At 37.9% G+C, this 12479-nt stretch overlaps 1 protein-coding gene across 2 annotated transcripts; it reads left to right on the top strand.

The window, feature by feature from the left end:
* Window positions 1-1457: 1457 nt before the first annotated feature.
* On the top strand, window positions 1458-11697 carry LOC116312285 (granzyme K-like). 2 transcript variants are annotated; one of them, XM_031729661.2, is made up of 5 exons: window positions 1458-1548; window positions 1732-1873; window positions 2828-2966; window positions 4033-4302; window positions 4440-4928. In XM_031729661.2, exons 1-5 carry the CDS (start codon window positions 1485-1487, stop codon window positions 4599-4601), a joined length of 777 nt encoding a protein of 258 aa, XP_031585521.1. In that variant the 5' UTR covers window positions 1458-1484; the 3' UTR covers window positions 4602-4928. The 2 variants fall into 2 exon arrangements, with proteins under 2 accessions (XP_031585521.1, XP_031585522.1); XM_031729662.2 differs by lacking the exons at window positions 1458-1548; window positions 1732-1873; window positions 2828-2966; window positions 4033-4302; window positions 4440-4928 and adding exons at window positions 8837-8917; window positions 9116-9257; window positions 9731-9878; window positions 10693-10962; window positions 11050-11697.
* Window positions 11698-12479: the final 782 nt, after the last annotated feature.

Here is a 12479-nt window from a genome sequence, read left to right on the forward strand (position 1 = left end):
GTGGAAATGAAAGAACATCATTTCACATCAACCACGACCAGATGCTCCCCACAAGAGTTCAGACATAGGACTGAGCCAAGAGCCAAGAACCAGTTGTGGACAGCTACAGAAAGACCTGGAATCTGTAGTTAGAATTGTTTGAAAGAAAACAATAAGTAATGCACTCAACTGCCATGACCCATGTACACGCTCACCATGTAAGACTCCATTGCTAAAAGAAAAAGCCTGTTGAAGCGTGTTCAACATGCAACATTTAGACAAGCCTGGGAAATACTGGGAGAATATAGTCTGATCAGATGAGGCCAAAATGTACTCTTTGGATGCCATATTAAACACCATGTTTGGAGGTCAAAAGGCACTGCACATCACCACATCATGGTGTGGGACTGTTTTTTAGCATATGGCAATGGCATGCTTCAATTTATTGAAGGACGAATGGAGTTTGATAAAGATCTGCTCCCATCTACCAGGATAATGAAGATGAAATGAGGGTGGACATTTCAGCAAGGCAACAATCCCAAACACATGGCTTCTTCAGTTCAGAACTGAAGAAGCTTCTCGGATGAGAGGTGAAACGTCTTCAAGCAACTTAAAGAAGTCCAGACGCTTTTCTTCGCAAACTCCTTTGACTACGATGACCTGGGTGACTGAGAACCTTCACAGACATGTTACTGTAGGCAGGCAGGCAAAGTCTGTGGAACAGCAGAGTCCAGGTGAGTGACATCCGAAGCAGGCAAGTGACTGGAGTGAAGACACAGGAGCAAGTGTTTGTCAGTGCTCACTTTTTCTGGAGGTAAGGATTTGGAATTATATTTATGTTAAAAGTTCTGTATGAAAAAAATCAAAATAACAAGAAAATTATTTAGTTTTTACAAACACTAGTATTCATTGATACTTTACACAATTCCTTGTGCAGAAATTCAAAAATCCACATGTGTAGAGTTCAGCAGCCACGGCCACAAAGAAGCCATTGCAACACACCAGAGTGTGTGCTTTGGAAGCGCTGCAGCAGATTTCCTCTCTCCTTCGTGCTCTCGAAACTGAAATCAACTGACTAGTGACTGTTTGGGGGGCAGAGCATAAACAAAGTGGCGTCCTAATGTGATTGGTCACTTTGATTGACAATTCAGGTTACTGCATTAAACTGAATTATACTTTGGCACCAATATAAGTGCCTTTTTATCTAAAATTAAATTGAATTCAGTTAATCCATTCTTGACTTTTAATAAAAACCTTAAAACTACAATGGAAGTTCAATTTAATCCCCTCTCTCATATAGAAACTACAGAAAATAGTTATTATTTATGACAAATCTGACCACTTGCTTTGAAACAATATCATCAGTTCATCAGCTGGCATGTGTCAGTTTTGCTGACTCATTATTTTCCATGGTCAAACCACATCCTGCGAACTCAGCGTATAAAGCTATGCATCAAAGTACATTTCATGGCATTCGACATCTAATGAAAGAGGGGTAAGACAAAATGTTCTGCCTGAAGAATTTCAGTCTTTTAACCTCATGTGTTATTTTCTTCATCATCCAGTCAAGTGAGTAATATTTTCTATTGCACATTCATTCATTACACAGAATGCAAGGGCATTACTTTCAGTATTACAAAGCCGCTGGCATTTCTTGTGTTTTACTCATCTGTTCCTTCTTTCATTTTTAAGTTCTTGACTTGATTATCTGGTGATTTTGTTATTTAAGTGAATATTTTCTTTTAATTTCAGGTCATGGTTCTGAGATTATTGGAGGGAATGAAGTCAGGCCACACTCCCTGAGTTTCATGGCTTACTTGAAAAGTGAAAAATATTTCTGTGGGGGGATATTAATCCATCCACAATGGGTCCTGACTGCTGCCCACTGCACTAAGTACAGACTTACTCTTCTGACACCAAATCAAAATATTTTAATATTTTTAACAGACTGTGAAAAATAACACATTGTGGTTTTTGTTTTTTTTGTTTTTTTTACATTTTTATAATATATATATAATAATATAAAATAATATATACATATAACATATGTATATATATAAAATATTGTCAGTAATCCTTTCACTGATACTGTGAGTATAAACATGCAAAAACTTCACGTCTCCAGTGTCAATAATTTACATAATTACTTATCATGTTAATAGTAGGCTCAATCAAATCAACGTCTCCTTGAAAATGTATTTGAATAAACTCATAGCGGAGGCGACCACATTTCAGTGTTGCTCAGCATTCTTTTTTATTACTCTCGGTTGCCGTCACTTTTCACACCCCGCTTCAGTTTTTCACCTCGCAGTTGCACACTTCCCCTACAACAACTAAGAAAGGACCTAGTTCACCCTTTTAAAGCTGGCGCAGCATGATCGCTGATGGCGCTCAGGTGCGTCCACCGCGCTGCAGTTGCGCCCACCGCGCTGCAGTTGCGCCACTGACCACGCCCCACTACAGCATTGCTTTTAAAAATCCCTCCGATTTTTCTGCTGTTTTTAAGGAAAAGCCTCAGCTCTCAGGAAAAAAAGCCTGTAAAACATGAGTATGTTTGACTGCTTTGCACATTAATGAAAAGAGAGGTTGATAACACTCCAGAAAATGACAATACACAAAATCTGTTCATATTCTAGCCATCATCACCCTACACCCATGAAAGTAATTTCTATTTTTCATGCTGATTTATTGAAGGGTCAGTAAAACCCATAACCTACCCACCTCTAATAATATGCATATAACAAGGGAACTTTTAGAGTTAATTTATCTTTGTTTTACATAGTCCTCCCCTATGAAGCTTTTATATATGTGAACTTTCATCTTTACTCTGTATTTTTTTCTTTTACAGTATTAGTGAGGTGATCCTGGGAGCACACTCCATCAAGAAAGCGGAAAAAGATTCGAAACAATTCCGAGAGGTTAAGAAACGATTTCCTCATCCTGACTTTTGTAATATATTGAAGGGCAATGACCTCATGTTGCTCAAGGTAAGGTCAATATTCACTGTGCAATTCACAATACTAAATGAAGCAAAGACGCAACCCTGTAATTTAAACGCTTTTTCAAGAAAACCCACTTAGAGGAATTTGTTTAAAATGGGGCAGTAAATTAAAATACACAATTTTAATCACATGAGATTTGATGTAGTTTTACATATTTTTTATGTTACATAAAACATTTCTATTTGTGAAAAGACAATTGAAATATGTAACAATATGAATAATATGAAACGTTAGGCAGCACAGTACCTAACATTTACTTTTCTTCTTTTCTTTACTTACTTTTTTTACATAGTTGAAACATGTTTTTTAAAGTCAAAACATTGTTAAACTAGTACTGACCAATGAGTAATAAGTGACTGTTAAAAATTAGCAATCTGTTTATTAACTGACTCATTTGGTGTTGGCTCGCTGCAGTCCAGTATCACGAAACTACACTCACTGTTGAAATTACCTGCTAATTATATTTAAAGTATTGATTAATTTTATCTTTAGGGATTTTCTATCTTAGCTCTCAGCCATGTTGCTAGCATCATGCTTTATCCCCTTTTCCTCTTGCACTTTCCTGCTTAGTGTGCCACACTACTAGTTTTAGTAATAATGACACTTGTAGGAAGTGTAACCTAGTTTGGGGGTCAGCTGCTCCAAGTGCTCCAATTACCTAATGGACAACTTTTGAGTCAACCTCCACATCTTCTGTAGTTCCTCTCTCGGCCCTTGGTATTTCCCAAACTTCCCATGTTCCTTCTTCTTGATGTTGCTATCATTTGATATAGCTACATCTCTCACTACAGCCTTCTTTCTTTACTTAGTCCCACAGGATCTTAGCTTGGTCATTCTTAACCACCCTAGGGGGTGTATTCCATTTTGACCTTGGGACTTCCAGGCCATACTCAGCACAAATATTCCTGTATATTAAGCCAGCAGCTTAGTTAAGGCGTTCCATGTATGCACCCTGCTGTTATGTTCTGTCTTTTTTACTTACTTTATAGCAAACTATATAAACACAATACATGGATAATCATTATCAATATGTAAAGCTTCTTTTTTTCAGCTTAATAATCCAGTGATGGAAACCAAAACAGTGACATTTCTCAAGCTGGGCAAAACTCTCAAAGACCCTGCAGCTGGCAGCAACTGTCTGGTGGCTGGATGGGGAAAAACTGAAAAGAAGAATAGGTCGGATGTCTTGTTGTCTGTCAATGTGACTGTGATTGACAGAAAGAAGTGCAACTCTCGTCGTTATTACAACCGCAACCCTGTTATTACCAGTGACATGATATGTGCTGGTTCAAATGGAAATGCTAAGGCTAGTACATGTAATGTAAGTATATATTAGTATGTTGCGTTGTAATATGAAATTGTAAATTGCAGTGAAGCGCAAGACCTTTTTGGCTTTTTTAAATCTCCAGATTAGTTAAAACACCCCCCAAAAATTTCAAACATTTGTTCTTGCTGCAGGGGGATTCAGGAGGGCCACTGCTGTGCAATAAAGAGCTGGTTGGAGTCACTTCTTTTGGACCTGCAGTGTGTGGCGAGATAAATGAACCTGCAGTCTTCTCATTTCTCTCCAAAAAACAACTCAAGTGGATCAAAAAAACAACGAAGTCATCTGAATTTTAAGGAATCCACAGGAATCAGTCATCACAATTTAATGAACATGAGCATCTTTGTAATCTTCATTGTTAAATCTGTTACTGCTGTTTCTGTAGACCACTGACTTGAACATTATTAATGTTATCATTTCATTCTTTTACATTTTTATTCTTGATCTCTGCACATATATGACAGAAACCTTTTTATTGTTAGTCCTTATCACTGCACAAACTTTTCCTTTTCTTTGTTTTTCAATCAAAATTAATTTGTCATTTTCCAAGTAACCCCAAAAATATGAGTACTCCTGTTTGCTGCATATGAAGGCTACTGCTGCAATAAAAGCATACAAATGTTTTTTTGTTTAGTTTTTTTTAATGTATATACAAAACTCTTGAAAGTAAAACAACAAAGTGAAATTATTCAGCCTGTCAGTGAGAAAGATTCACCAGCTCCTGTTTCAGTTACTGAAACTGAAACTGAGGCTTGTGAACAGATTTTTTTTTTGATGTAGATAAATTACTGAGCATGCTTTCTTATTTGTTCATTTTTCATTCTGATTACTTGTGCTCAGAAACTAGTGACCAATCATTTTCCACACTTTTTTATTTTACTTTTAGATAATTCAGTCCTGGGCCACTTCTCCTGTTACAGAGCTGTGGTTATATGGTTATATAAAACTGCTTGATAAGCTAAAACAGAACTAAAAAATTGAATAACCTTGTTTAGTAGCGGGGATAGGCTCCAGCCACCCCGCAACCCTGACACGGATCAGCGGAAGAGAATGGATGGATGGATGGACCTTGTAATGTTGAAGGGAAAAGGCAACCGTATCTATGAAATTCCATCATGCCCTTTATTTGAGCTCTATTGTAATTCATCCACAGGGATTATTTGCTGGACAGTGAGTGTAATAACGTCACATAGAAGAAGGACTTGGTATATCATGCTCCACAAAACAATAGTAACCAGCTACAGTGTATCCGAAAAGCATTCACAGTGCTTCATTTGTTCCACATTTGGCTACGTTCACACTGCAGGTCTTAATGCTCAATTCCGATTTTTTGATCAAATCTGATTTTTTTGTCTGCTTGTTCACACTACAAATAAAATGTGACAGCAAACGCGCTCTAGTGTGAACGGTTCACGGCCCTCAAAGCGGCCCGCATGCGCAAAAGAAGACGTCACACACAACGCGCTCTGTTTACGAAAGTAAAAATGGTGGCTTCAGAGCTAGTAGGTGTTGTTGCAGCAGTTTATCAATTTCCTCCACAGTCATAACCGACAGAATTTTGACAAATTAATTAGAGAAAGAAGGACACTGAGAAAAAAGAGAGCCTGTGCTTTAACAATGGCCGCCATGCTTTCTTGTTTGTCTTCTCTGGTGCTGATAATTAGCGTCTGTCTTGTGTCAGTGATGTAAAAGACGGATTTAATGCGACATGACCGTTCAAACAGCAGTCGCTTTCTAAAACATCAGATATTTATCGGATTCAGTACCACATACCAAAGTGACCTAGGTCGGATTTGAAAATATCAGATTTGTGCTGTTCAAACTGCCATACCATGATTGGATATGGGTCACATAAGGTCAAAAAAGTCAGATTTGATGCGCTTTCGCCTGCAGTGTGAATGTAGCCTTTGTCATGTTAGAGCCTTATTCCAAAATGGATCAAATTATTTTTTTCCCAGAATTCTACACACAGTACTCCATCATGAAAAAGGGGACAAAACTTTGCTTGAAATTCTTGCAAATGTATTAAAATTAAAAACAAAAATATATCATGCATTTGGGTATTCAGAGCTGTTGCTCGATACTTTGTTGAAGCACCTTTGGCAGGAAATATATCCTGAAGTAATTTTGAGTAAGACGCTGCAAGCTTGGCATACTTGTTATTGGGCAGTTTCTCAAATTTTTGTATGCAGAACTTGTCAAACTCCATCAGGCTGGATGGGGAGTGTTGGTCCACAGCCATTTTCTGTGTTCTTCGGAGATATTAAATCAGGCTCAAGTCTGGGCTCTGGCTGGGCCACTAAAGACATTCACAGAGTGGTCCGTAAGCCAATCCTCTGTTATCCTGGCTGTGTGCTTTGGTTTGTTGTCCTGTTGGAATATGAACCCTCCCCAAAGTCCAAGGTACAGTGCTGTGGAGCAGGTTATCATCAAGGATGTCTTTGTATATTGCTGATTTTATCTTTGGCTTGATCCTAACTAGTCTCCCACTAGTTTTCCTTTTACAGAAAAATATCCCCACTGCATGGTGCTGACACTACCGTGCTTTGCTGTAGGAATGGTATTGGCCAGGTGATGAGCAGCACCTGTTTTCTTCCAAACATGATGCTTGGCATTCAGCCCAGTTCCAGCCCAGTCTTTGTTTCATTAGACCCGATGTGGTCTTTTTTGATAGTTCGATGGTCTAAAGCACCTGAAGGACTCTAGTGAAGGTGAGTCCCTTAACCCTAGAACACTATCGCTATAAATAGTAACACGATCACTAATGCCGGGTGATTTTTACCTGATATAATATAACCAATAAAAAGTAATCAAATATATCAAAATGTGACAACACATGACAAATTAGAGTGGTCTTCTTTTACTTTCAACTGTGCCATGTCTAACAAAATGAAAGAAAAAAAAACTCCTAAAACAAAATAATGACTCTGGAAAGCTGGTCTTTGGTCCACCCATTCCTGGGACATTTGAGACTTCCCTGGTGAAGGCACAGGCTCCTCGACACGCAAACAGCTGCAGGAGAGAGAAATCATGTAAATGTATTTGCTCGGGTGTAAATCACCCAGCGATAGTGTTCTAGGGTTAACAGGAGCCTCCTGGGCTTTTTTGGATGGTGGTATTCTCTGACCATGGAAGGGTCCAGAATGCAGACTGAAGCATCCAAAATCTCTCTTCTGGACCCCTCAAAATCCACAAGATATTAATATTGAAGGCTCTTTACTACAATTCCTTGTATGTGTATATGCACTCTTTATAATTGTCAGGGATCTGGGTCTGAGGGATCCAGGGTCCTTGAGCAGTGTGGACTCATTATCATTATTATTATTATTATTATTGTTGTGTGCTTTAGCTGCACTGAGCTGCCGTCTGTGTCCCAAGTTGTAGGAATAGGCAGGTGTGTGTTGGGATGTTTGTTTGTCTGCGGTTGGCGCTGTTTCCTGTTGGCTGGGTGACAGGCACCTGCAGGCCTGGTGGGTGTGGCCCTGGTAGGGGGCTGGCCACACCTGAAGATCATGCCATGCACCTGCTGCTGATGAGGCTCGTAGGGGGAGCTATTTATGAGTATGATGGAGCTCCCTCTGGCGTGGGATTATTGCGTGAGACTCCAAGTCTCCAAGTCTTCAAGTCAGTGTTGAAGACTAGTTGTGTGGTGTCTTGATGGCTGCTTCTATTGTGTCTCAGGAGGAGCGTGGAACGCCAGATAGCAGCAAACATGGGGGATGCAGGGAGTGGAGAGCACAGAACACGGATGTTTTGGGAGAAGACACGACACGGGAGTCAGGGGATCTTATGGGGATTTATTCTGTGGATTATTTACTGCACTATAAATAAACGCACTGTTCAGCATAAAGAGTCCGGCATTTGGGTCCTTATTCCCCACTTCCCCGACTGTGACAATAATTATTTATTTATTTTCTCCTCCTGTTCTCCCTCTTTTTTAAATGCCAGCTTTACCACAGAAGAGAGTTGAATACATCCATTATTTTCTATCCTATTCTGTCCTTGTCTTGTTTTTTTAAAATAATATTAAAATAAAAATATTAACAATGATATGATTCTTTTTTCTGTGATAATTAATGTTTTAAAAGACGTAACGTAAACTTCACGAAAAGACAACCTTTTTTTTTTTTGTTTTACACAGTTCCAGAGCATTGTTTGCAATTATTCACTATGTTTGAGTTCATTCATGGTTTTATGATTTCAACATGTCTATGAACAGTGTGTCCTTTTTCATTGTTTATTCTGCAAATCATTTTTTCTTCTGGTTTATAAGATGACATTTTAGAAAGCAAATGTGAAAGTGTCAGTCACTTACTGACATATCTGCCCCCAGTGACTCTGAATCACGTAAAGAAACCCACCATTGCACAGTAAATAAACAAAATGGTCATTATTTGTGGTAAATTCAACCAGAGTTCCTGAAATGATGTAAGCTTAAACCAGTAAATTTCTTTTGCAGCCAGACCACATCCGTTCAGCTCAACATAAGTTACAGCTATGATCAAGATTTCAGTGCATTCAGCATCTGATAAGGAGAGGTAAGAAGAAATGTCCTGCCTGAGAGATTTCAGTCTTTTCATCACATGTGTGATTCTCTTCATCGTCCAGTCTGGTGAGCAGTGTTTTCTCTTGAATTTGCTTTTTGCTCCATTATGTAAACATGCACAATAATAACTCACATTACTGAGGTCTTTCAGTCTTACAAAGCAGTTTGTTCAGGTGCAGTGTGCTTCTTTCTTTTGCTCATCTGTTCTTGACTTCAACATCCAGCGATTTTGTGAAGTGACTGGGCATTTTTATTTTGTTTTAGGTCATGGTTCTGAGATTATTGGAGGGAAAGAAGTCAAGCCACACTCGCTGCCTTTTATGGCTCTGCTGGAGAGTGACAAAGGAATATGTGGAGGAATATTAATTGATCCAGCATGGGTCCTGACTGCTGCTCACTGTCGTAGGTAGGAAATTCAAACATTCACATTTAAAAAATTATAATCTTAATTTTTGTTGGATCCTGCAAGGATGTTGTACTATTCAAAATGTCATGCTAGTCTCTTACTGAACTATAAAAGACACAAACACATACACATGCAAACACACACTGAGTTACATAATTATGACAGATTTTCTGATAACATCATATTTAGTGGCCTACGTGACCAGTGTGTCTACAGTATTATAGGAGAAAGAAATAGAAACTGTAGAGCTAATGTGCATACTTTGAGGTTTATTTTTATCAACAGCATAGTATTAAACAATCTCATTTTACACATTTTTCAAAGATAGATCTTTCACAGAGATTCTGTAAGGAATTTTATTTATAAAGCAATAACAACCAAACAATGCTCTATAAATCTTTATTAACCTGTTCTATAAACAAACTATCATCACCACAAAGTGTTGTTGCTGTTTTTTTTTTTTCTTTTTCTAGTATAAGAACGGTGATCCTGGGAGTGCACTCCATCGAGAAAAAGAAAAAGAAAGAGACACATTCAAGGCAGGTCCGAAAGGTTCAGAAAGTTTTTCGTCATCCCAGCTTTTCTGAAGAAAAAAGAGTCAATGACCTCATGTTGCTGAAGGTAAGGTGATAATTAAATGTCCAACAGTGAGCAAAGCAAAGATGCAGCAGTGTGAATTAAAAAGGAATCTAAAATAACATATCTGAAGCTTCAGATAAGACATGGTCGAAATCAAACAGAATCAAAATCAAGTCTCTTTTCTTCTTTTTCGGTTGCTGTTTATTCAAAATGCTGCTAATCAAACACTTTGTGTGCCTGTTTTACTCTTCCAAGGCTCTCGCATGTCTCTATGTTGTTTTAACAATATCAACACTTTTAGTAGCTATAATTAAGGTTCAGTGCAAACACTGTACTTCAGACAAATTTTATAAAAAGCCCATATTCATTAAACCATCCTTCTTTTTTGCTGTGACTAATAAAATAGCAGTTTTGTTGATCTTCAGCCTTCAAAGCCCTCATGCTATTGTAGGCACTTTGATGCTACTCAGAAAAGTAAACAGGGTACTGAATTCTTAATCTGACCATTGCATAGACTGCATGCATTTTAAAGTGGTTACCTGAAAGTATCCAGTGATACTCAAGCCCCTTAAGGTCAAAAAACGGAAACACTTAACATTTTTCACTGACTCTGGCTGGTTAAATTCACGTCACTAAATTCACAATTAACCCCCTCTTTACTTTTAAGGTTAGTCTTAAAGCTTTCCTTTTTGATAAAGTTTAAAAGATCACTTTGACTCCTTGAAGCAAATTGTACAGAAATGAGGCTTCGGTTTTTGCATTACTGCCTATAGTTCTTTTATTAAGAAAAATCTTTGTAAAGATATGTATACACAATTTATATCCTATGTTATTTTTCTTTTTAATCTTATTTCAGCTTAATGAACCAGTGCAGGAAACCAAAACTGTGAAATGTCGCCAGCTACATGAACATGTCAAAGACCCTGCAGCAGGCAGCAAGTGTCTGGTGGCTGGATGGGGACTAACTAAAATTAAACAACTATCAGATGTCCTTATGTCTGTTAAAGTGACTGTGATCAACAGACAAACGTGCAACTCTCCTGACTATTACAACCACAAACCTGTTATCACCAGTGACATGATATGTGCTGGTTCAAAGGGTAAAAAAAAGACTGATACCTGTAAGGTAAGGATCATGCAATTTTTTGTGCTTGAAGAACTGCTGCCACCTTGAAAGTTGTAAATAATTCAAAAATGATTGTTCTTTCCTCAGGGGGATTCAGGAGGGCCACTGTTGTGCAATAGAGTGCTAGTTGGAGTCACTTCTTTTGGACCTGAAGAGTGTGGTAACATGAAAAAACCTGGAGTCTATTCTTTTCTCTCAGAAAAACAACTCAAGTGGATCAAGGACACAATGGGGACCCCTGAAATATGATGTCGACATCAGTGCAGATATGAGCTAACAGCCAAATATGAATCTTTGATGCTGTTAAACATGCCACTGCTGGGTCCACTTGATCTATTATTTTTTCATTTAATTGCTTCTGTTACATCTATTATAGAGTAGGTTTCTTGCTTGCTTTAATTTTTACAGACTATTAAAAGCATTAGCGCATCTATTACATGAACAAGTGTATGTTTAAAAATCATATAACTGGAAGTGGGTTCATCACCCTTTTCCTTGCAGGAACTTGGGTGGGATATCTATAACCAGTCTTTTAGTGTTGTGTAGGAAAAGATTGACTGTCCAGCATTTTAGCTATTGTCATTGCACACCATACATAAATATGGGTACATAGCTTCAACGCCTGAAAAGATAAGCGAATGTAAAAGTGCCTTAAATCTGCATTGTTTCTACTGTACATTCTTCTTTTTCTACTTTCTATTAAAGCAAATTTTTAAAAGGAATCACTGATTATTTCATTGTTTTTACTATAGCTCTTTCAAATTGCCAATTTCTCAAACATAATATATGTCATATAAAAAAGTATCTGATTTCAGAATGCTACATTCTTCAGAGCAAGTACCTTACATTTTAAGATACATGGCTGAAAAAAGTTATAAATACAATACTTGAACTTAATATGTCCCTCTCCAGACATGTGACATATGTCCATATGATTGTCAAACTTGTCTCGTACTTTTGCGAGCATGTCTGGAGTCACTGTAACCAGATACCAGTGAATGGCTGTGGAATTAAAGCACTAACACAGTAAAGATGATATCTTGTAATTTCTTTTCCTTCTTCTTTCCCCCCCCGAGGTAGGTTAGGTTGTAAAAGTCTTTCCTGCAAAAGAGAGTTATAGTAACGTCAACACAAGAGACATTCACTTCTAGAAGAACAAACATAATGAGTCTTTGACTAAGAGCAAGCCACAAAAATAATGCTAAGACACTGCACAGGAAGAGTGCAAAATGTCACGACAGACCACAAGTGTCATCCATGACAAGGGGCAGTCTCAGTTTGTTAGTTACACGTTTTACCTTAAATGCTGCTGTTTTTTCATTCCCGTCTGCTGATGACAACCAATTAGCTACACTGCAAGTTAAAGAATAGTTAAAAAATAAGAATAACTTCATTGATCCTAAAGGGAAAGTAGCCAATCTACTTAGCCGTCTAAATACATCTCAGCATTACTGTAACATGAACAGTCTGAAAATATTTTAAATAATATCTTTACTTGTAACACCGTGAGCTTCATG

The sequence above is a fragment of the Oreochromis aureus genome, linkage group 12 (genome assembly GCF_013358895.1).
Source record: "Oreochromis aureus strain Israel breed Guangdong linkage group 12, ZZ_aureus, whole genome shotgun sequence".
NCBI lineage: Eukaryota > Metazoa > Chordata > Actinopteri > Cichliformes > Cichlidae > Oreochromis > Oreochromis aureus.